The 25,315-nt window shown below is 30.1% G+C and overlaps 1 protein-coding gene across 1 annotated transcript in view; it reads right to left on the reverse strand.

Annotated features, from left to right (window-relative positions):
- Positions 1-21,576, reverse strand: part of LOC143245821 (uncharacterized) — a 78,442-nt gene extending 56,866 nt beyond the window's left edge. Inside the window, exons 1-3 of the mRNA XM_076492076.1 lie at positions 21,296-21,576; positions 13,340-13,407; positions 10,858-10,954 (exon numbers count right to left, since the gene is read on the reverse strand). Of these exons, the coding sequence (XP_076348191.1) occupies positions 10,858-10,954; positions 13,340-13,407; positions 21,296-21,337 (207 nt within the window). The 5' untranslated portion in view covers positions 21,338-21,576. The remainder of the gene's footprint in view (positions 1-10,857; positions 10,955-13,339; positions 13,408-21,295) is intronic.
- Positions 21,577-25,315: the final 3,739 nt, after the last annotated feature.

Here is a 25,315-nt window from a genome sequence, read left to right on the forward strand (position 1 = left end):
TCTTGCATGTACAGCCCATTTCAAGTCACCTCACAGCATCTCAATGGGATTAAGATCTGGGCTTTGACTCGGCCATTCCAGGACTCTCCATTTCTTAGTTTTCAGCCAGTCCTTGGTGGATTTACTGGTATGATTTGGGTCATTGTCGTGTTGCAGGGTCCAGTTCCACTTCAGCTTTAATTTTCTTACAGATGGTCTCACATGATACTCAAGCACCCTCTGATACACAGTAGAATTCATGGTGGATTCTGTGATTGTGAGCTGTCCAGGTTCTGCTGCAGCAAAGCAGCCCCAAATCATCACATTTCCACCTCCATGCTTCACAGTTGGTATGAAGTTCTTTTCCTGGAATGCTGTATTTGGTTTATGCCAAACATGTCCTCTGTTCTGGTGTCCAAGTAATTCAATTTTGGACTCATCTGTCTAAAGAACATTATTCCAGAAGTCCTGGTCTTTGTCTACATTCTCTCTGGCAAACTTCAGTCTGGCCTTGATGGTTCTCTTAGAGAGCAAAGGTTTCCTCCTAGCACACCTCCCATGCAAGTTAAACTTGTGCAGTCTCTTTCTGATTGTAGAGGCATGCACTTTCACATCAGCTGTAGCCAGAGTCTGCTGAAGCTCCCGTGATGACATGTTAGGGTATTTGGAGACCTCTTTTAGCATCTTGCAGTCTGCTCTTGGAGTGAACTTGCTTGGGTCACCAGACCTGTGCATGTTGGCAGTTGTTTTGAAAGCCCTGTACTTGTTGACTGTTTTCCGGACAGTGGAATGGCTGATTTCAAAATCTTTTGGGATCTTTTTAAATCCCTTACCAGATTCATAAGCTGCTACAATTTTCTTTCTGAAGGCCTCAGACAGCTCTTTTGCTCTCACCATGGTGCTCACTCTCACTTCAACAGTCAGGAGCACACCACACTAAATGTCTGAGGTATAAATAGAGCAAGCCTCATTCAAAATGCTGAGTAACGATCTTCCAATCATGTGCACCTGGTGTGATACACCTGTGTGTGAGTTGAGCCATTTTAAGTGAGAATAAATGTGGGGGTGTCCTAACTTTTTCCTCAGTTAGAATATGCATTTTTGTAGAATTACATTTACAGAAGATCTTGAAAAGTCTTTTCTTCAGTTTTAATTGTTTAGCTATATTCCTATTATCTCTCAGTATTGTTAAAATTGAGATTAAATATCTATATATCCAAAAATGTTACAAAAGTACACAGGCTTTCATAGGGTGTCCTAACTTTTTCACATGACTGTAGATTAGGAAGCTCCATCTCTTAGTTTAAAGTGTACTTTAAAATATGCCAAATATTTGAATCAAGTTCCCCAAACTAATAATATGTTTCTTAACAGTATCCAAGTATCATAAATACTATTTTTAGAGCACCACATTTACATCAATACTACACTGCAATACTGACTGCTTGTTTGTTTTTGAATTTCGTGCAAAGCTGCATGAAGGCTATCTGCATTTTGATTGCTTGAATTCATAAAATGTTTATTTTCTTTTTAGTGAAATTTTTTTTTCCTGGTTATTAATGTATACTCTTAACTCTATCATTATATATCTGACAGCTATTTGTATCTCAATAATTTTATAATTGTTAAAGTACAAAATGGAACTGTAAATAGATTAGTACATTTTGTGTTTCAATAATTTATAAGATAAATTATCTCACATCAGTGGTTAAAATACAGAAAAACTGTATGCAGCTGTCTGAATGAATATATTTGAACAGTTAACAGGTAGAATTACTTGACAAAACAAACTTTCCAGTGTCAGTATTTATAAGTAATGGTCATTTGATATCAGTATTAGAGAATATATTTGAACAATTAACAGATAGAATTACTTGACAAAACAAACTTTCCAGTGTCAGTATTTATAAGTGATGGTCATTTGATATCAGTATCAGAGAATATATTTGAACAGTTAACAGGTAGAATTACTTGATAAAACAAACTTTCCAGTGTCAGTATTTATAAGTAATGGTCATTTGATATCAGAATTAGAGAATATATTTGAACAGTTAACAGGTAGAATTACTTGACAAAACAAACTTTCCAGTGTCAGTATTTATAAGTAATGGTCATTTGATATCAGTATTAGAGAATATATTTGAACAGTTAACAGGTAGAATTACTTGACAAAACAAACTTTCCAGCGTCAGTATTTATAAATGATGGTCATTTGATATCAGTATTAGAGAATATATTTGAACAGTTAACAGGTAGAATTACTTGACAAAACAAACTTTCCAGTGTCAGTATTTATAAATGATGGTCATTTGATATTAGTATTAGAGAATATATTTGAACAGTTAACAGGTAGAATTACTTGACAAAACAAACTTTCCAGTGTCAGTATTTATAAGTAATGGTCATTTGATATCAGTATTAGAGAATATATTTAAACAGTTAACAGGTAGAATTACTTGACAAAACAAACTTTCCAGTGTCAGTATTTATAAGTAATGGTCATTTGATATCAGAATTAGAGAATATATTTGAACAGTTAACAGGTAGAATTAGTTGACAAAACAAACTTTCCAGTGTCAGTATTTATAAGTGATGGTCATTTGATATTAGTATTAGAGAATATATTTGAACAGTTAACAGGTAGAATTAGTTGACAAAACAAACTTTCCAGTGTCAGTATTTATAAGTAATGGTCATTTGATATCAGAATTAGAGAATATATTTGAACAGTTAACAGGTAGAATTACTTGACAAAACAAACTTTCCAGTGTCAGTATTTATAAGTAATGGTCATTTGATATCAGAATTAGAGAATATATTTGAACAGTTAACAGGTAGAATTACTTGACAAAACAAACTTTCCAGTGTCAGTATTTATAAGTAATGGTCATTTGATATCAGAATTAGAGAATATATTTGAACAGTTAACAGGTAGAATTACTTGACAAAACAAACTTTCCAGTGTCAGTATTTATAAGTAATGGTCATTTGATATCAGAATTAGAGAATATATTTAAACAGTTAACAGGTAGAATTAGTTGACAAAACAAACTTTCCAGTGTCAGTATTTATAAGTGATGGTCATTTGATATTAGTATTAGAGAATATATTTAAACAGTTAACAGGTAGAATTAGTTGACAAAACAAACTTTCCAGTGTCAGTATTTATAAGTAATGGTCATTTGATATCAGAATTAGAGAATATATTTGAACAGTTAACAGGTAGAATTACTTGACAAAACAAACTTTCCAGTGTCAGTATTTATAAGTAATGGTCATTTGATATCAGAATTAGAGAATATATTTAAACAGTTAACAGGTAGAATTACTTGACAAAACAAACTTTCCAGTGTCAGTATTTATAAGTGATGGTCATTTGATATCAGAATTAGAGAATATATTTAAACAGTTAACAGGTAGAATTAGTTGACAAAACAAACTTTCCAGTGTCAGTATTTATAAGTGATGGTCATTTGATATTAGTATTAGAGAATATATTTGAACAGTTAACAGGTAGAATTACTTGACAAAACAAACTTTCCAGTGTCAGTATTTATAAGTAATGGTCATTTGATATCAGTATTAGAGAATATATTTAAACAGTTAACAGGTAGAATTACTTGACAAAACAAACTTTCCAGTGTCAGTATTTATAAGTAATGGTCATTTGATATCAGAATTAGAGAATATATTTGAACAGTTAACAGGTAGAATTAGTTGACAAAACAAACTTTCCAGTGTCAGTATTTATAAGTAATGGTCATTTGATATCAGTATTAGAGAATATATTTAAACAGTTAACAGGTAGAATTACTTGACAAAACAAACTTTCCAGTGTCAGTATTTATAAGTAATGGTCATTTGATATTAGTATTAGAGAATATATTTGAACAGTTAACAGGTAGAATTAGTTGACAAAACAAACTTTCCAGTGTCAGTATTTATAAGTGATGGTCATTTGATATCAGAATTAGAGAATATATTTGAACAGTTAACAGGTAGAATTACTTGACAAAACAAACTTTCCAGTGTCAGTATTTATAAGTGATGGTCATTTGATATTAGTATATAGAGAATATATTTAAACAGTTAACAGGTAGAATTAGTTGAGAAAACAAACTTTCCAGTGTCAGTATTTATAAGTGATGGTCATTTGATATTAGTATTAGAGAATATATTTGAACAGTTAACAGGTAGAATTAGTTGACAAAACAAACTTTCCAGTGTCAGTATTTATAAGTGATGGTCATTTGATATTAGTATATAGGGTATATTTAAACAGTTAACAGGTAGAATTAGTTGAGAAAACAAATTTTCCAGTGTCAGTATTTATAAGTGATGGTCATTTGATATTAGTATTAGAGAATATATTTGAACAGTTAACAGGTAGAATTACTTGACAAAACAAACTTTCCAGTGTCAGTATTTATAAGTAATGGTCATTTGATATCAGTATTAGAGAATATATTTGAACAGTTAACAGGTAGAATTACTTGACAAAACAAACTTTCCAGTGTCAGTATTTATAAATGATGGTCATTTGATATCAGTATTAGAGAATATATTTGAACAGTTAACAGGTAGAATTACTTGACAAAACAAACTTTCCAGTGTCAGTATTTATAAATGATGGTCATTTGATATTAGTATTAGAGAATATATTTGAACAGTTAACAGGTAGAATTACTTGACAAAACAAACTTTCCAGTGTCAGTATTTATAAGTAATGGTCATTTGATATCAGAATTAGAGAATATATTTAAACAGTTAACAGGCAGAATTACTTGACAAAACAAACTTTCCAGTGTCAGTATTTATAAGTAATGGTCATTTGATATCAGTATTAGAGAATATATTTGAACAGTTAACAGGTAGAATTAGTTGACAAAACAAACTTTCCAGTGTCAGTATTTATAAGTGATGGTCATTTGATATTAGTATTAGAGAATATATTTGAACAGTTAACAGGTAGAATTAGTTGACAAAACAAACTTTCCAGTGTCAGTATTTATAAGTAATGGTCATTTGATATCAGAATTAGAGAATATATTTGAACAGTTAACAGGTAGAATTACTTGACAAAACAAACTTTCCAGTGTCAGTATTTATAAGTAATGGTCATTTGATATCAGAATTAGAGAATATATTTGAACAGTTAACAGGTAGAATTACTTGACAAAACAAACTTTCCAGTGTCAGTATTTATAAGTAATGGTCATTTGATATCAGAATTAGAGAATATATTTGAACAGTTAACAGGTAGAATTACTTGACAAAACAAACTTTCCAGTGTCAGTATTTATAAGTAATGGTCATTTGATATCAGAATTAGAGAATATATTTGAACAGTTAACAGGTAGAATTAGTTGACAAAACAAACTTTCCAGTGTCAGTATTTATAAGTGATGGTCATTGATATTAGTATTAGAGAATATATTTGAACAGTTAACAGGTAGAATTAGTTGACAAAACAAACTTTCCAGTGTCAATATTTATAAGTAATGGTCATTTGATATCAGAATTAGAGAATATATTTGAACAGTTAACAGGTAGAATTACTTGACAAAACAAACTTTCCAGTGTCAGTATTTATAAGTAATGGTCATTTGATATCAGAATTAGAGAATATATTTAAACAGTTAACAGGTAGAATTACTTGACAAAACAAACTTTCCAGTGTCAGTATTTATAAGTGATGGTCATTGATATCAGAATTAGAGAATATATTTAAACAGTTAACAGGTAGAATTAGTTGACAAAACAAACTTTCCAGTGTCAGTATTTATAAGTAATGGTCATTTGATATCAGAATTAGAGAATATATTTGAACAGTTAACAGGTAGAATTACTTGACAAAACAGACTTTCCAGTGTCAGTATTTATAAGTAATGGTCATTTGATATCAGAATTAGAGAATATATTTGAACAGTTAACAGGTAGAATTAGTTGACAAAACAAACTTTCCAGTGTCAGTATTTATAAGTGATGGTCATTGATATTAGTATTAGAGAATATATTTGAACAGTTAACAGGTCGAATTAGTTGACAAAACAAACTTTCCAGTGTCAATATTTATAAGTAATGGTCATTTGATATCAGAATTAGAGAATATATTTGAACAGTTAACAGGTAGAATTACTTGACAAACCAAACTTTCCAGTGTCAGTATTTATAAGTAATGGTCATTTGATATCAGAATTAGAGAATATATTTAAACAGTTAACAGGCAGAATTACTTGACAAAACAAACTTTCCAGTGTCAGTATTTATAAGTGATGGTCATTGATATCAGAATTAGAGAATATATTTAAACAGTTAACAGGTAGAATTAGTTGACAAAACAAACTTTCCAGTGTCAGTATTTATAAGTGATGGTCATTGATATTAGTATTAGAGAATATATTTGAACAGTTAACAGGTAGAATTACTTGACAAACCAAACTTTCCAGTGTCAGTATTTATAAGTAATGGTCATTTGATATCAGAATTAGAGAATATATTTAAACAGTTAACAGGCAGAATTACTTGACAAAACAAACTTTCCAGTGTCAGTATTTATAAGTAATGGTCATTTGATATCAGAATTAGAGAATATATTTGAACAGTTAACAGGTAGAATTAGTTGACAAAACAAACTTTCCAGTGTCAGTATTTATAAGTAATGGTCATTTGATATCAGAATTAGAGAATATATTTAAACAGTTAACAGGCAGAATTACTTGACAAAACAAACTTTCCAGTGTCCGTATTTATAAGTAATGGTCATTTGATATTATTATTAGAGAATATATTTGAACAGTTAACAGGTAGAATTAGTTGACAAAACAAACTTTCCAGTGTCAGTATTTATAAGTGATGGTCATTGATATCAGAATTAGAGAATATATTTGAACAGTTAACAGGTAGAATTACTTGACAAAACAAACTTTCCAGTGTCAGTATTTATAAGTGATGGTCATTGATATTAGTATATAGGGTATATTTAAACAGTTAACAGGTAGAATTAGTTGAGAAAACAAATTTTCCAGTGTCAGTATTTATAAGTGATGGTCATTTGATATTAGTATTAGAGAATATATTTGAACAGTTAACAGGTAGAATTACTTGACAAAACAAACTTTCCAGTGTCAGTATTTATAAGTGATGGTCATTTGATATTAGTATATAGGGTATATTTAAACAGTTAACAGGTAGAATTAGTTGAGAAAACAAATTTTCCAGTGTCAGTATTTATAAGTGATGGTCATTTGATATTAGTATTAGAGAATATATTTGAACAGTTAACAGGTAGAATTACTTGACAAAACAAACTTTCCAGTGTCAGTATTTATAAGTAATGGTCATTTGATATCAGTATTAGAGAATATATTTGAACAGTTAACAGGTAGAATTACTTGACAAAACAAACTTTCCAGTGTCAGTATTTATAAATGATGGTCATTTGATATCAGTATTAGAGAATATATTTGAACAGTTAACAGGTAGAATTACTTGACAAAACAAACTTTCCAGTGTCAGTGTTTATAAATGATGGTCATTTGATATTAGTATTAGAGAATATATTTGAACAGTTAACAGGTAGAATTACTTGACAAACCAAACTTTCCAGTGTCAGTATTTATAAGTAATGGTCATTTGATATCAGAATTAGAGAATATATTTAAACAGTTAACAGGCAGAATTACTTGACAAAACAAACTTTCCAGTGTCAGTATTTATAAGTAATGGTCATTTGATATCAGAATTAGAGAATATATTTGAACAGTTAACAGGTAGAATTAGTTGACAAAACAAACTTTCCAGTGTCAGTATTTATAAGTGATGGTCATTTGATATTAGTATTAGAGAATATATTTGAACAGTTAACAGGTAGAATTAGTTGACAAAACAAACTTTCCAGTGTCAATATTTATAAGTAATGGTCATTTGATATCAGAATTAGAGAATATATTTGAACAGTTAACAGGTAGAATTACTTGACAAAACAAACTTTCCAGTGTCAGTATTTATAAGTAATGGTCATTTGATATCAGAATTAGAGAATATATTTGAACAGTTAACAGGTAGAATTACTTGACAAAACAAACTTTCCAGTGTCAGTATTTATAAGTAATGGTCATTTGATATCAGAATTAGAGAATATATTTGAACAGTTAACAGGTAGAATTAGTTGACAAAACAAACTTTCCAGTGTCAGTATTTATAAGTGATGGTCATTGATATTAGTATTAGAGAATATATTTGAACAGTTAACAGGTCGAATTAGTTGACAAAACAAACTTTCCAGTGTCAATATTTATAAGTAATGGTCATTTGATATCAGAATTAGAGAATATATTTGAACAGTTAACAGGTAGAATTACTTGACAAACCAAACTTTCCAGTGTCAGTATTTATAAGTAATGGTCATTTGATATCAGAATTAGAGAATATATTTAAACAGTTAACAGGCAGAATTACTTGACAAAACAAACTTTCCAGTGTCAGTATTTATAAGTGATGGTCATTTGATATCAGAATTAGAGAATATATTTAAACAGTTAACAGGTAGAATTAGTTGACAAAACAAACTTTCCAGTGTCAGTATTTATAAGTGGTGGTCATTGATATTAGTATTAGAGAATATATTTGAACAGTTAACAGGTAGAATTACTTGACAAAACAAACTTTCCAGTGTCAATATTTATAAGTAATGGTCATTTGATATCAGAATTAGAGAATATATTTGAACAGTTAACAGGTAGAATTACTTGACAAACCAAACTTTCCAGTGTCAGTGTTTATAAATGATGGTCATTTGATATTAGTATTAGAGAATATATTTGAACAGTTAACAGGTAGAATTACTTGACAAACCAAACTTTCCAGTGTCAGTATTTATAAGTAATGGTCATTTGATATCAGAATTAGAGAATATATTTAAACAGTTAACAGGCAGAATTACTTGACAAAACAAACTTTCCAGTGTCAGTATTTATAAGTAATGGTCATTTGATATTAGTATTAGAGAATATATTTGAACAGTTAACAGGTAGAATTAGTTGACAAAACAAACTTTCCAGTGTCAGTATTTATAAGTGATGGTCATTGATATCAGAATTAGAGAATATATTTGAACAGTTAACAGGTAGAATTACTTGACAAAACAAACTTTCCAGTGTCAGTATTTATAAGTGATGGTCATTGATATTAGTATATAGGGTATATTTAAACAGTTAACAGGTAGAATTAGTTGACAAAACAAACTTTCCAGTGTCAGTATTTATAAGTGATGGTCATTTGATATTAGTATTAGAGAATATATTTGAACAGTTAACAGGTAGAATTACTTGACAAAACAAACTTTCCAGTGTCAGTATTTATAAGTGATGGTCATTTGATATTAGTATTAGAGAATATATTTGAACAGTTAACAGGTAGAATTAATTGACAAAACAAACTTTCCAGTGTCAGTATTTATAAGTGATGGTCATTTGATATTAGTATTAGAGAATATATTTGAACAGTTAACAGGTAGAATTAGTTGACAAAACAAACTTTCCAGTGTCAGTATTTATAAGTAATGGTCATTTGATATTAGTATTAGCAGATATATTTTGCCCTCATTTCAAAAACCATTCCTGAAAAGGACTGTCTATTTTAAATTAAAATTTACTCATTGTTTAACAGCATTTCTTGCATATGTATAATGTCAATTTAAATACACCATATACATATGTATGCAGCTCACAGTGCTAAAAGCATAAAAATATATACGAGGTCCGTTAAAAAAATACGCAGATTGTTTGAATTGCGAGGCTCTAGTTGGTTCCAGGGGAATCTGCTTGATGTCGCTAGGTTTGCACAGATCAGCTGATTACGATGCCATTTCCCGATTGCAGATATCTTCATTTGTGTATTAGCTATGCGGTTTTAAGTGAAGTGCGATTTTTTCGTTTGGCGGATTTCAGAATGAATGACCTGAAGGAGCAACGACTTGCTGTGAAATTGTGTGTTAAATTTGGAAAATCTGCGACTGAAACTTTTGCTATGCTTAACATGGCTTACTGTGATGTTGCTATGAAGCGTACGGCATGTTTCAAGTTGTATGAACGTTTTAAGGATGGTCGACAGTCCATTGAAGATGATGAGCGTCCTGGGCGTCCTTCCACGTCAACTGATGACCCACACGTCGACAAAATCAACACCCTGGTGAAGGCAAATCGACATCTGACTGTCAGGGAGCTTGCTGAAGAGTGTGGGATATCAGTTGGATCTTGTTACGAGATTTTGACCGAAAAATTGAAGATGCACCGTGTTGCTGAGAAATTTGTGCCTCAGAACTCGAGTTTTTGGCCAAACACTCGATCACTGTTCTTCCCCACCCCCCCTACTCACCTGACCTCTTTCTCCTTGTGATTTTTTCTTGTTCCCGAAACTCAAAAGACCCTTGAAAGGAAGAAGATTTGAGACGATTCCCGAGATTAAGGCAAATGCGACGAAGGAGCTAGAGGACATTACAAAAGAAGCGTACCAAGACTGTTTCAACAAGTGGAAATACCGTTGGGATAAGTGTGTGCGTTGGGGAGGAGAGTACTTTGAAGGGGTCCCAGACCTGTAACTTCTAAATAAAGTACATTTTGTTTTATGATGTCAGTCAGCATATTTTTTGAACAGCCCTCGTATTGTATATGCTTACAGTTAGTAGTAATGTTTTACTTATCTGAAATAATAAATAATTACCAATTATAATATCACATTTGCATGCTTGAACTCCCTCTATTTCCCAATTAAATTTTTCTTTCAAAGTGTAGGCAAAAAACTGCATAGATTTAAGCATAGAAATTTTAACTAATTTTATTTTTACAATAAGTTGTTTATAAAGGATACAAAGCTTACCATACTGAAGCGTGATTTTCCTTTGATTTCTTCACTTTGAGCATTTTCAGAACTGATGCTTGTATATGCCTCCATTGTCTTTTTTGATTTCAAGTTTCTGAAATGGGAGTTTGAAAGTTTTAACATTTCAGAATCTCATCACAATTAATAGGTACTTTTTCAGTATTACGACCTAATTTAAAATCTACCTCTGGAAATTTATTACTTATAGAGTTACATTGAAATGTTTGTCAGTTTCAGAACCTACTCACCTGCATGTTGACCAATACTCAATATTCATGTAATTTAGTTTATAGCCATTAGGTTATCTGAGCATTTTATTCTTCAAATTGAAATTCAGATTTAAAGCCATAAAAAAGTGAAAATGTACATGTGTGTGTATACTAAAATGTGCATGTATGTGTATACTAAACTGTACGTGTGTGTGTACTAAATATTCTTTTCAACATGTACATAATTTCATTCTCTTAAAACATTATCAACTTAAAGATGAATACATCATAAAGTATTTCCTCCTTTATTTTTTAGAAATTGTAGAGACCATAATTTCTCAACCTTTTCAATACTAGTGACCCACTTACAACCTTTTCAAATTGTCACAGACAACTAAAATGCAAACAGAATGAAAATCCATTGATTCACATATTTATTTGTTTTTGTAAAATCCCAGACTGAGTAAGTGGTTGTCAGACATGTTGTTGAGAAACACTCATAAAACCTTACTTGTTCTACTTTTATTTATCAATAGTCTTGTAACTAATTCATCTTTATCATAACCCTATTATTTACTAATTATGTCACAATATCAAAACATATTTTGCAGTTTTCATAAGCTATCAACCAAACGTAGATAACTATTTTTCTAATAGTCTAAAATGACAATGGTTTAATGATAATGCACTAGATGATACTACTGGTTTTCCACCCTGTAATAAAATATTAAATAAATTTAAAAAATCCACATTAGAATTCTGAAGCATGTTCAAAAATGCTGTTGTGTTGAAATTTCACGTTTGTGTATATTATGAAATTCCATCCACAAAACTGTCTTTAGTACAATTGTTATTTTAGCTTGTGAGTAATTGTCATTGTATTAAATACTTTAGAGACGATCGTCAAGTGAACAGTGGAAAACAAGAACTGCTCAAGCCTTGCTACTTTAACCTGGTAAGTATTGAAAGTAGAAAAGATATCACATCATGTTTTTTATCTTGTAAACTAACCTTATTCACTACACTTTTTGAGAAAAAATTTACTGGACACACAAAATTATATTTAAGATCTGCAAGTTAAACAGCATTAGTACTTTTAAGCCTTCCTATAATTTCACTTGAACAGCTCAGAGTAGCTCACAGGTAATGTCATTCCATAGCATATTATAACCTCTATGTTACCCAAGTGACTTACAACTTATAATGGTACGAATAGTAATTAAACACAGTTTAAAGGCAAGCAAACAATAAACTTTAATTACAAATAGATAGATATTGTTAAAAGCTACTTATTTTAAACAAATGTAGTCTTATATTACAATTTTAAGGAAAAAAAAGTTATTTAGATTTATTTCAATTTGTTTTTGGTGGTTACAATATTGATTAAATTGACCAATCCAGTTTTGATTTAGAGTAGAGAAAATAACAGGCAAAGTATAAAGTTTTAATGGAAAGAAACTAAAAGCATTTCAAATGTATCAGATATTTAGAAGGTTTTATGGATTACACAAATAATGAAATTCGAGATTTTTGAGATGAGGAAAAGTATTTTTCATTTTAATGTGAAAAATTACTTTGCATTTGGACTATTTAAAACAAGTACTCAATATATTTGTTGGCAAACCTTTATCTTAGTTTATTAAAAATATGATTTTTTTGTATGTGAAAGACTGACAAATTTTGTGAAGGTATACACACTATATTAAAAGTTAGAAGTATTAACTCTATAAAAACTTTAAATGAGTAGAAAGACGTCATGTGGCCAGTAAAATCAACCAAACTTCTCAAAAAAACATGAGCAAAATTTTCGTAAATATGCTCTCAACAATGCTGAAATAAGATGACTGTGACTTGTTTTTTTTAAGTAACAAATCTACATCAGGACATCTGCTATATCCATCATGGGATATTGAACCCCTGATTTTAACATTGTAAATCTTTAGACTTATCACTAAATAACGAAGCAAAAATTGTATTCTTCAGTAAAGAGGGAATAAGCTGTGTCAGGAGAGTGTGTCAAACTCCTATGGGTGGAAGACTATTACATGCTACATTACAGCTTTATCACATGTAAACACATGGGATAGGTGAAAGTGTCAGGCTAGTGATGTGTGAAAAATTGCACATATAGAAGGCAGCAACAAATGAGAAAAGCTATTATGTAAGGGGATATAAGGTCTAACAGTGTAAATCAAAATGACTTCATAGAACAACATCCAAAGAAAAACGGGACTACAATAATTACTTCATCTGTACAACAAATATCTTACTTGGAAGATCTGCCACTTCTCTTCTCCACCTTCTTTATAGGTGGAACCTTATTTTTATTCTTGTATTTCTAGACAAAAAAATAGAAATTCAAAAGTTTTATTTAAGACATCATTCTGAAAATCAACACCAGAAGTAAGAAAATATATGAAAGTAATTAACATTAATATGTTTATGTAAATTAGTTTAAAAGCTTTGAATTTTGATTATTATCACTTACTACTATGAACAACCTTTAGTATTTTACATTTATAAGAAAAGAATTTTAGGTTAAATCAACTGTGAAGTTAGAGAATACAACATTCAATTTAAGTTGGACTTGTAGCACAAAAAACAATCACAATTTTATTATTTTAAGATTTACCCTTTCCTTACAAAACAAATCTTACCAACATCTCATGTTTTCTTACAGAGTGACTACAGAACTTAATGCCTTGCATCAATTACACTATTTTCTTTTATGTAAACTGCAATAAAACATTTACTTAGTTTTAATTTTATGATCTTATTAACCTTTAACAGAGGTTCTCTCCATAATTAATACCTGAAACAAGCAGAACAATGATACAGAAAATTGATTTTGATATAAGTGAGAAATTTTTACATAGCAAAAACGTAATAAGAATTTGAGCTGGAAGTTGTAGAGGGTGCTTAAAGTGAAAAAAACTACTAGGTACTTTAAAATACAAACTATTAGATAGTTTTGAATATTATGTTATATTTATGTGTATCTACTTACAGGGGTTTTAAAGTAAGACAACATATAAAATAGACATGATATAGAGAAAAACTGAAGCAAAATTTCTGTTTTTATTAGGTTGTCCAGAAATAAATGTCAGAATTCTCACAATGACATTTAGAAGCTGAATATTGAGTAACTTTAATTAGTTGGTTAGTTTAATCCAATGTTTGTCACTTACAAGGTGTTTTAATTGTCTGCTGTTTCAACTGTACTCAGAGAAAGTTTTGCAACCCCCAAGGCAGCATAGACAAGAAGGACCTTCACCTGATTTCCTTCAAACTTGGATGAAAAGCTAACAAAACTACAAGGAACATCAACCAGCCATTTGGCCATGGATCTGTTACTAAACATACAGTTCAGTGTTGGTTAAAAAGGTTTGGACATGGAGATGAAAGTCTTGAAGACCACAAAGGTTGTGGAAGGAAGCCATCCTTAAATGAAAACACATTAAGGGAAGCAGTTGAGATAGACCCTCGTACAACAGTATGTTATCTTACAGAAAAGCTAGACACAAGCAAATCAAGCATAGCCAACCATATGACTGTGACTAAAAAGGTGAAGAAGTTGGCTTTGCATGAGCTGACTGACAATAAACAAAACTGGCATTATGAGAACTGTCAAGGATGACACTCCAAACGAATTGGGAATCGAGGATCTGCCTCATCCACCTTATTCCAAAAACCTTTCCCTTACAACTTTATGAACAATAAATGCTTTCAAAACCAAGCATTTACAGAAGAAGCTTTCAGAGAGTTCACTGACCACAAAAAGTCTGATTTCTACAGCAGGGGCACAAACAGCATCATTACAAGTTTGTAAAGGGTATTGAAACAAATGGTGCTTACTTTGATTAAAGCATGTTTTACAACACTGGTTTATACTTTTCCAAACTTCACAGTTCAAAAACGACATTTATTTCTGGACAACCTAATATTTTATCATTTTAGGTCTAACATTTTCATCACATGATTTTTTTTAGAAATTGAGTACCAGAAATTTTGCACCCAAAAACTGTTAACCATTCCCAAAGTTAGCTTATATTACACACTAGCTTATGAAAATAAAAGTAGCTTATTTGTTCTAACAGTGATAAAGTGACAAAGTTACAATTAAAATGACATAAGAATAAATAGAGTGCAACATACACATTTGAGTAGAGATATTGTCCTATGTTATTGCATACATATGTTAAGAATGCTGACATTTTACAGACAAAATAAGTAACAGCTGGTCTCAAATTAAGTTGTAGTAGAAGAGGTTCCAAAACAAAATATTAAAATAATAATTAAATTTATTTTTAAATGTTATAAGTCAACATTTAAAATTAATAGCTCTTGAAACTTTTAAACCATTGTACTATATGGTGATCACCAGACAAACTGTTTAAACAGAACTACAGTTAGTGTATGCTGACATGTTTTCACCTGATGTCAAAATATATCCTTGTGGGTCTATTACAAAAATATTAGGTAAACTTTTCATATGAATAGCAAAAGTCATTAATTGAGTTGTTTAATTCACAAAAGAAATATACATTTCCTCTTGACTACTAAAAGACAGATTTCACATTTTCAGATACAAGACTGTCCATTACAAACAGTTTTTCAAATATTTTTGTTAGTAAAAAATACCCTACACTTCCAGCCTTTTTGGTTAATTTTGTTTTACATAGTACACTAATCATGACAGTTCACTAACAATTTTCAAGTTTTAAACACAATGTACCAATAACAATAGATAATATTTGAAGCTTTATATCTCGAAGCTATTTCATTAAGAAAACTTTGCAGTCATTTCATCTATCAAGTTGCAACTTAAATCTGCATATTGTAATATGTTTCAACACTTCTTAACTAAATTATCTTTCACTCACTAGTCCAAAACAAGTGATAAAACTTAAATATTTAAGCAAATTTAATTTGTTTTTGAAAGTCACTAAAATGACTGAGCAATGTGCAAACTTTATGAATATTTTTATTTCGAAGTACAGGTTTAATACGGTGAGTAAAAGACAACTCGTACCACCACCATACATATCACTTTTCAAAATAACAGTGAAAATAATCCTATAAACATTGGTATATGAGTTATATTTGTATCTACTAACTATCTGAAAATTAAATTTCATTTTGTGATTACCATTAATATCATCAATTTTATGTAAAAAACTTATGTTAATAATTTTCTAAAATCATAATACATTTCGATTTGTTTGTTTAGAGTTAAGTACAAAGCTACGTAAAAAGCTGTCTGTGCTCTGCTCACTACAGGTATTGAAACCCAATTTATAGCACTGCAAGTCCATAAACACAGCACTGTGCAATGAAGGGGGGTCACAAACATGTAGAATGACAACAACATGCATTGTCAAAAATTTAAAAATTTCATATTCAATACACTTTTCTTTATAATAAAAAAAAAATCCAGTTTGGTAATTCAAAATAAGCATACAACAGTCAGTTTTAACACACTTACTCAAGCACAAATAATATTAATTTGAACTCATCAAACAAACATTCATTCTCAATATGGCTGGTATGGGCATTAGCACTTTCATTATCTATTCTTCAATATCTATTCTTGTCCTTCAATATATCTAACACCCAAATCTCTATTCTTCGTTGTATTACCCACCACTTCCCACCCACATCTCTATTCTTCTTTGTCTTACTATTTCATATATCTATTCTTCATATTTTTACAAAAACCTGACATCCACATCTTTTTACAGAGTAAAATCCATAACTGAATCCTTACTACTACCAATACAAAAAACAAAATCATCCTCAGATTTCCCTGAAGATGACAGCACACGAGCAACCAAAATTTAGGATAAAAACACTAAAGAATTAGGTCAAGTGATTTTACAGAGTAGTGCAAAAGTTGCACCCCCATAAGGATTTTGAAAAACAATAATAAAAAAGTAATAACTAATTTGTTCATTAATGTAATGTTCACAATGCTGGCCATTAGCTCCAAATCAGCATGTTCTTGTAAGATAATGGCCAGCAACTTGAATATTTACTTTAACAAATAAAAATGTAAGTATTTTTGTTTTATTTTTATTCACAACCCTTATGGGGTCTGACTTTTACACCACTCTGTACAGGCTACTAAAAGTGTAATTCTAAATTTCTGTTTGAAGAGGTATAAACATTTTCCTAAAATACATGTTACAACTGGCTCTCACTTCTCTGCTGTATACTGTAACTAATGAAATTGGCATTAACCAACAAACTCTGGACCACACACAACAGACAGCCATATAAACTTTGAAACTACAACTACATCTTTGTGGAATTTTCTTTTTTTAATTTCAACATGTCATTCACTTAAACGTAAGTGCTTCCTGCATGTTCACTACCAGGCTGATTTAGTCCGACTGTACACCATACAAGTTTGCTATACATGACCATGCACAAACCTAACTCCACAAACTCAAAAAGTAACAATAAGAAACACTAGAAATTTCTGATGTATGCCAGAATTTCTTTTTGTAGGGTTTATCATCAATCAACCCAGTCTTCAGAGCATAAGTACACACACACACCAAAACAAAGATTTGTTAGTTAATTTAAAACACACAGGGTTTCTCATGTGAAAATCTTGATATAATACTTATATGTATGTTGAATAAAATATGTTCAATAAAAAATTTGAATTCTACAAGTTTGTAGTATTTCATGGGAAGCATGACTGGATTAACACTACTATTATTGGGCATAGCATTACTGTCTCTACTTTTATAAGCTTTATTCTAGAGTAGAAATTTCTGACTAGCCAGATGACAATCAGTTGTAGTGTAACCTATCAACATGTTGATGTAGTTTGCATACACAAGATAAAGGGATGTCAATCCTGTAGTACTAGACTTTCACAACTTTTTTCTGCACCATTACCATAATTATTTCCAATCCTGCATATAAATATACATGTGTGTTTATTATTAAAATATTATAATTCATAGATAAAACTTAAAAGTAATTACAAATATATTTCTTGTGTATATATACACACACTCACATACATACCACTTGACATACTAGTTCAAAGCACAAGAAAGATAAAGGAACCTACAGAAAGTGACAGAGGGTGGTAATCAGATACAAATGCAAATTCTCATATGTCATTCTTCAGGAGGAGATATGTCAGGTTTGGAAAAGACACAGGTCCTCTAAAAGTGACATACAGTGGTCAGATCTAAACCCTCCCATGTCACTCTCAGGAAAGAGCCTAAGGGTCTAAGGATACATGACAGGCATCCAGACCACTGATTCAACAATTCATCTATAAGTAGGTATACAGATATTTTAACAGAAAAAACAAAAATACATATGCCTTTCCAGATATCACTCTTTTTATATTAATAACAATTAATTAATGCTAATATTTCAATTAATACTTTCATAATGTACTCAAAAATTTATGAAGAAAATTTATTCAGTTTTATATAAAAATTAATCAGAAGTCTCTTGCAACATATCTTTAGAAACAATTTCTGACCCAAAGAATAATTATTTTTAGAATTTCCTTTTGTCAGGATTAACATCCTGAACTATTTTACACAATAATGTAAGACTGCAATTTAGAAGTATTAGATTTTTAAACTACCTCAGAAAATTTAACAATTAATTCGAATAGAGTTCCAATTGAAACAGCTACAAAGTAGAAAATTCTAATGCTAACTTTTAACTTTTTTTTAAATGTATCATACAAAAATAATTTCATGAATTTTAAACATAACCATATCCATTTCTGAAACATTTGCAATCATACAATACATGTTAAAATTCCAAGTTTCACACCTTTTGTTTCAACGTGATGAAATGAGAACCCTTTTCAGCTGTGCTTGTAAGGCTTCAAAGGACTGCGACACTTAAAGAACCTACAGTTCACAAGATACTTACGGAGAGGAAGAGGGGAATTTAGGATCCAAAGAAGCCTTCTTAACATAAGAGGAGAGGAACTTAGGATACACAGAAGATGTAAAAAAGGAGGAAAAGCTATGGCATAAAAAACTTACAAACAGAGGTTGAAGGAAAAATAGATTTAGAACATGAAAAAATGGTGTGTATCAGTACTTTATTATAACAGCTGCTGGAATGATATAATTAAAAAGTTAAATTATTTTGACTTATATTGCAAATATAAATGAAATGCTATGATAATTGAAAATAATTACATCAGTAACATTGTATGTTACTTTAGAATGATATCTGAATATAACACACAAATCACAAACATCATACTGAATATACTGACTTTGTTTTCTCTGCTCGCTTTTCTACCCATTAATATTATTGGTTACTTTTATTTTGTTTCAAAAGAATAAATATATATTTACAAAATAAGCTATATTTTCAACAAAATGGATTAAAAAGTAAACATGAGGCAACAATCATTATCTTAAACAAAAAGATATTCACTGAATCAATGTTGAGCTGGACAAATATTGTCAAATTGTTTTGTGACAAATTAATTCAACTTGAATCTCTGTGTGTGTATTTTCTTATAGCAAATACACACTGAACTATCTGCTATGTTCACGATCACGTCTGGTTTCAAAATTATGTGAAAGTAACATCTATTACATAAAAACGTAGTTTAATTATGTTACATTCAAGCATGTCTTTGTTTAGATATGTTTGATTATTTTTGAATTTTATGCAAAGCTACACAAAGCTATCTGTGCTAGCTGTCCCTAATTTAGCACTGCAAGACTTGAAGGAAGACAGCTAGTCATCATCACCCACTGCCAACTCTTAGGTTACTCTTTTAGAAATGAATAGTAAGATTGACTGTCATATAATAATGCCCCCATGACTGAAAGGGCAAGCATGTTTGGTGTGACAGGGAGTTGATCCCACAACCCTCAGATTGTGAATCAAGCACCTGGCCATGCAGGGCCTATTTAGATATGATCCTAAATAACAATAAAACAACTGTGTTAAATTATTACATAGCATTAGTAGAGCAAATTTGTTTTAGGTATATTAAGTCTTTTGAAGTGATAAATGGTTTAGTACATGTAAAAGATTTAATAAATTATACATTCTGTACTATGAACTTTTTAAAAATGACAAAAAACTTGTGAAACATATGGTCACATCATATTAAAATCTGTTTAAAACATGAAGCTTTTAAAACACCTAAGGTGCAATCATTATTTAAAACATTTTATGTTCAAACAGAATAATATCCTTAATCACTATTACAATAATTTTAATATCAATACCAAGCAAATAAAATATGTATGTACTTTCAATAATCACTGATGGTGTATTTATTTATACAATCTACTGACAAGATAGTTACAAGCCTGCCTGTACACATAATGTAAATAATCTTGAAATACAAGAAGTTTCTTCATGATTTTATATTATGTTTGCATGTTATCTTAGAAATGCCTATAGTAAACACATTTAAAATAAGTAAAGTTGTAATTTATGTTAAACATAAAATCAAAACACTTTCAGAAAATGTTTAATCTGAACATACACAACTGAAACTAGTAAACTTCTGGCAATTAAAGAAGTTGATATCACTTACTAGAAACTGACTTTATTAAAAGATCTTACATTCATGATAAATCAAAACACAAATGTGATAATAGGAAGCATCTATTAAACATTTCAAAATCAGCATAATTAAATCACCAATAATCTAAAGATACAAAGCAAACAGTATTTGTAATTACAAGAGAAATATGTAATTAAGAAATAAGCAACATAAATTTACAGTTATAACACAAGAAAATGGAAAATAAGTTAAGAATAAGAAAATTATTTTCTCCAATAAGTGCATAGGGTAGCCATTTTGAAAGATAATGCTTTGTATGAAAGTAATATCTTTACAAAAGGCTAGACTGAATGAGATAAGATTAGCTTCTATTTAATAAACAGAGAATAAAACTGCATTTTAAAGAAAAGGGTGTCAAACTGAGTAAGAAGGTCTTTAATTGTTTTTACAACAGACAGAAATTGAAAAGCCATTAACATTATGGTTGAAAGAAACATACAAGAGTTATTTGTCTCAATTTCATGAGTTAACTGTATAGATGATATGAATGAAGACAGTCAATGGTTTGGGTATGTTTCATCAACATTACTTCTATAGATAACAGGCTTAAAAAGAACAGCTACATTTCTTGGAAAAATAACTATCTCATCCTGACTAATTTGTTTGTACACAAGATACCCACTGTACCCAAATTTACCTTGTATACCTGCTTACCATATCTCAGGAGACAGAACTCCATTATCACAGAGCAGTTGAAAAAAAATATGTAACTCTTACTATCTCCTAATTGATCTAAAAGTTATTATGATACCCAATTTCAAACTAAAACAATTTTTCCACTATAAAAATCATTTGCTGACTCTCCACTATTCATGTCTTCTCTACTTATACATGTGTGGAGACTTTAAGGTCCTCTATATTGGTGCAACATAGGCCGATTTGAGAAATAAACATGTCGTATCTCTGGTATGGGTACTAACACTTTTACTGATAATGAGGGAACAACATTTCAACCTACCTAGGTCATCTTCAGGTTAAGAAAGAGTGTTTGAATGTGACCATTGACGGACGAGAGTATAAACGGGTACTGGATTGTAGAGGGCATTGCAGGTGGAGGTTAGGTTATTAATTGGTAAAGTTATAATGGTGTTTCTTTATATTGGTTTAATTTTGGTTTTACTTGCTGTATAAGTAGGGCTTCTTTGATTTTGCATTTGTTTATATTTGTTTCCCTACTTAGTATCTGTGCGTTTATTTTATTACTGAGTTCAAAACATCTGAAGATGTTTTTTTATGTTCTTCAAATCTAGTTTCCATTATTTTGCTTGTTTCTCAAATATAGAAGTCCTGGCAGTTGTTACATTGTATTTTATAAATTATGTTGGTATTGTGTTTGTCAGTGTAGCTTTTACATAGTATGGACTTTAGTTTTGTACCTGGTTTATGAATAAATATGGTGTTTACTGGAATGTTGTTATAAGTTTTGAAATTTATTGTTGTTTGTTTGTTGTTAATCTCAGTGTGTGTATAATTTTTTCCACAGTTTTTTGAAGAAATTTGTTAATGTTGATGAAATGTTGTTTTATTTTGTTAATTTTAACAGGTGAACATAGTTTTGTGGTTGTATATATTTTGTTTCTTAATATGTTGAGTTTTTGTTTTGTTTCATGTGCTGAGTCCCAGGGAATGTATAATCCAGTATGGGTGATTTTTCTGTGGACTTCTGTTTTGAATTGTGTATCAGTGCTAGTGATCTTAAGGTTAAAAAATGATATTTGGTTAGTTTTTTTCCTGTTCACAGGTGAACTTAATGTTGTAGTGTATCAAGTTAACGTGGTTGAAAAAACTCAGTATGTGTTCTGTAGATGTGAATCCAGCAATTGTATCATCAACATACCTGTACCAGTATAGTGGTGAGTGTAAGGTTGAATTGATCACTTGTGATTCAGTCTGTGTCATAAAAATGTTGGCTAGAACTGGTGACACAGGATTCCCCACACTTAGGTAATTTATTTGTAGGTAGTTTTGGTTATTGAACATAAAGTTAGTTTTGGTGGTAGTGAATTTTATAAGGATTGTTTTTTCGTTGCTGGAAATGTGTATCAATGGGTTGGGGCCTTGAATATAAAGTTCTAAAGCTATCTTGCAGACTTCAGTTGTTGGGACTTCTGTCAAGAGGAAGATTACATCAAAACTGACCATTAAGGCAATGAACCAAAACAAAAACTCAACATATTAAGAAACAAAAGCCACAAAACTAACATAAACTCAACAATGAAACCAACAAAATAAAACAACATTTCATCAGCATCAACAAATGTCTTCAAGAAACTGTGTAAAAAATTATACACACACACTTGGTCTAACAACAAATAAACAACAATAAATTCCAAGACACAACAGACTACAAAACCTTATACTTCTCCATACCATATGTTCCCAATATCAGTGAAAAAATAACCAATATTTGGAAAAAAACTTATAACAAAACACAACATTCTAGTAAACACCAAATTTATTCAGAAACCAGGTACAAAACTAAAGTCCATGCTATGTGAAAGCTACACTGACAAACACAACACCAACATAATTTATAAAATACGATGCAACAACTGCCACAACTTCTATATTGGAGAAACAAGCAGAAAAATAGAAACTAGATTCAAAGAACACAAAAAAACACCTTCACATGTTTTTGAACACTGCAAATCAAATAAACACAACATAACCATAGAAAACTCCCAGATACAAAATAGGGAAACAAATGTAAAATCAAAGAATTCCTACTTATACAGCAACAAAAACCAAAATTAAACCAATATAAAGGAACATCTTTTATATCTATACTAATTAACAACTCAACATCCACCTGAAACACTCCCTACAATCCCATACCCTTTTATACTTTCGTCCCTAAGACGTGTCCAGCAAGGTCACATTCAAATACTCTCTCTTTCTTAACCTGAAGATGACCTAGGAAGGTCAAAACATTGTACTCTCCTTATCAATAAAAAGTGTTAATACTCATGTTATGAAATAAATTTTTATTTCAAGTGGGTTTCTTGTTGTCAGGAGAAACATATGATATGATTCTGATTTACTGAAATTAATCAAACTTGTTTTCTGTTTTTGATACCTTCCATTGCTTTGGTTGTTTCTGTTCTTTGCATACATTACCTGTTTATCAAATCCTATTAAGGAAATATCTACTTAAAAATGAGATTGTCCAAAACCATTTAGAAGAAAGTCACAATAAACAACATGATCAATTACTATTATATTAATAAAATTATTGATATTGTATAATTATACATTTATGTACTGAAAAATGTATATATACAAAGAGGGAAAATGAAAGAACAACAATAAGAAAACATTTTAAGAAAAAGTGGATTGTAGTTATATTTGTTGTACCTTTGTTAATTTTGGGTTTTAAAATGAACTAACTTCTTTACATAGTGAATGTAAAATTGATTCATTTTGTCAGAAAACTTTATGATAACTTTGATAACAGGAAGTATTTATTAAACATTTCATAATCATCATAAATAATTTATCAGTAATCTAGATGTAGAAAAACAAACTGTTAATAATTAAAACAAAAATACTAACAATTTAAATATGCAATTATAACACGAGAAAATAAAAAAACTGATAAAACAGGTGTCAATCTTGTGATAACTGTGTGTTATTTATGGATGGAAGGAATGCTTTTATGTATAATGTTTATTTTATAAGAATGTTCAGTATCATGTTTGGCTGTTGAGAGAATTTTAATGTTTTTATAGTGAGAAATCAGATTTTCTGTTTTTGTATTGTGCTGATAGTGGAATTGGAAAGATTTCCAACCTTTCATTCAGGTTTTATAGATATGACCATATGCTCTTAAACCTTTTTTATTTTCTTACACGTATACTAGCACTTGTGTCTGACAAACACTGGAATCCTGAAGTGATGTTCAGATATAATGAACACTCCAGTATGTACACACTTCTAGTTATTCTTAATATTTAATCTTTTCTAACAAAAGTAGAATTTAGCAAATAAGAAAATTACATAATTATGTTTCCAGCTAAACTCTGTATCATGATACTGAACACAAATTAGTCATACAAATGAAAGTGAGAATCTACATGGATCATTAAGCTGGTAAAGACATCAAGTTTTGACTGTTATGAATACAATTGGATGAACAAATATATATATCCCTGTCATTTAGAAGTGTAAACATGAATATTTTTACATTCATGAATTTGGAGTTTCGATGAACAGTAACATTTAAATATAATTTCAAATGTGTAACAATTAGAAAATGACATTATTCAGTTCCATGAATTTTTTTTTTGTTTAACTTTGAAGTCTGTTACAATATTGTTATTGTGGGTAAATAATGAATTGTTACTTAAATAGTAACGAAAATTATTTGAAACTTGCATTAAAAATAATTTCACCTTTAGGATACTCTTTGTTTTTGTATTTTTTAGTATTATTATTAAATAGATACTATTAATAATTAAAACACTACAGAATATTTGGTTAGGATACTCACTCGAGATTTAGCTGAAACACTACTTCCAAGACCACTATCTTCTGTAAATGTGCTGTTTAAAAAATAATAAACACTTATTTTTAGTTTATTAAGCCAATTTAATTTTTCTAACATGTGACTAACTTAAGAGATAAGTTGTAACTGGTACCAATGGAGTTTAGCACTACA

This window comes from Tachypleus tridentatus, chromosome 3 (assembly GCF_004210375.1).
Source record: "Tachypleus tridentatus isolate NWPU-2018 chromosome 3, ASM421037v1, whole genome shotgun sequence".
NCBI classification, from domain to species: Eukaryota; Metazoa; Arthropoda; class Merostomata; order Xiphosura; family Limulidae; genus Tachypleus; species Tachypleus tridentatus.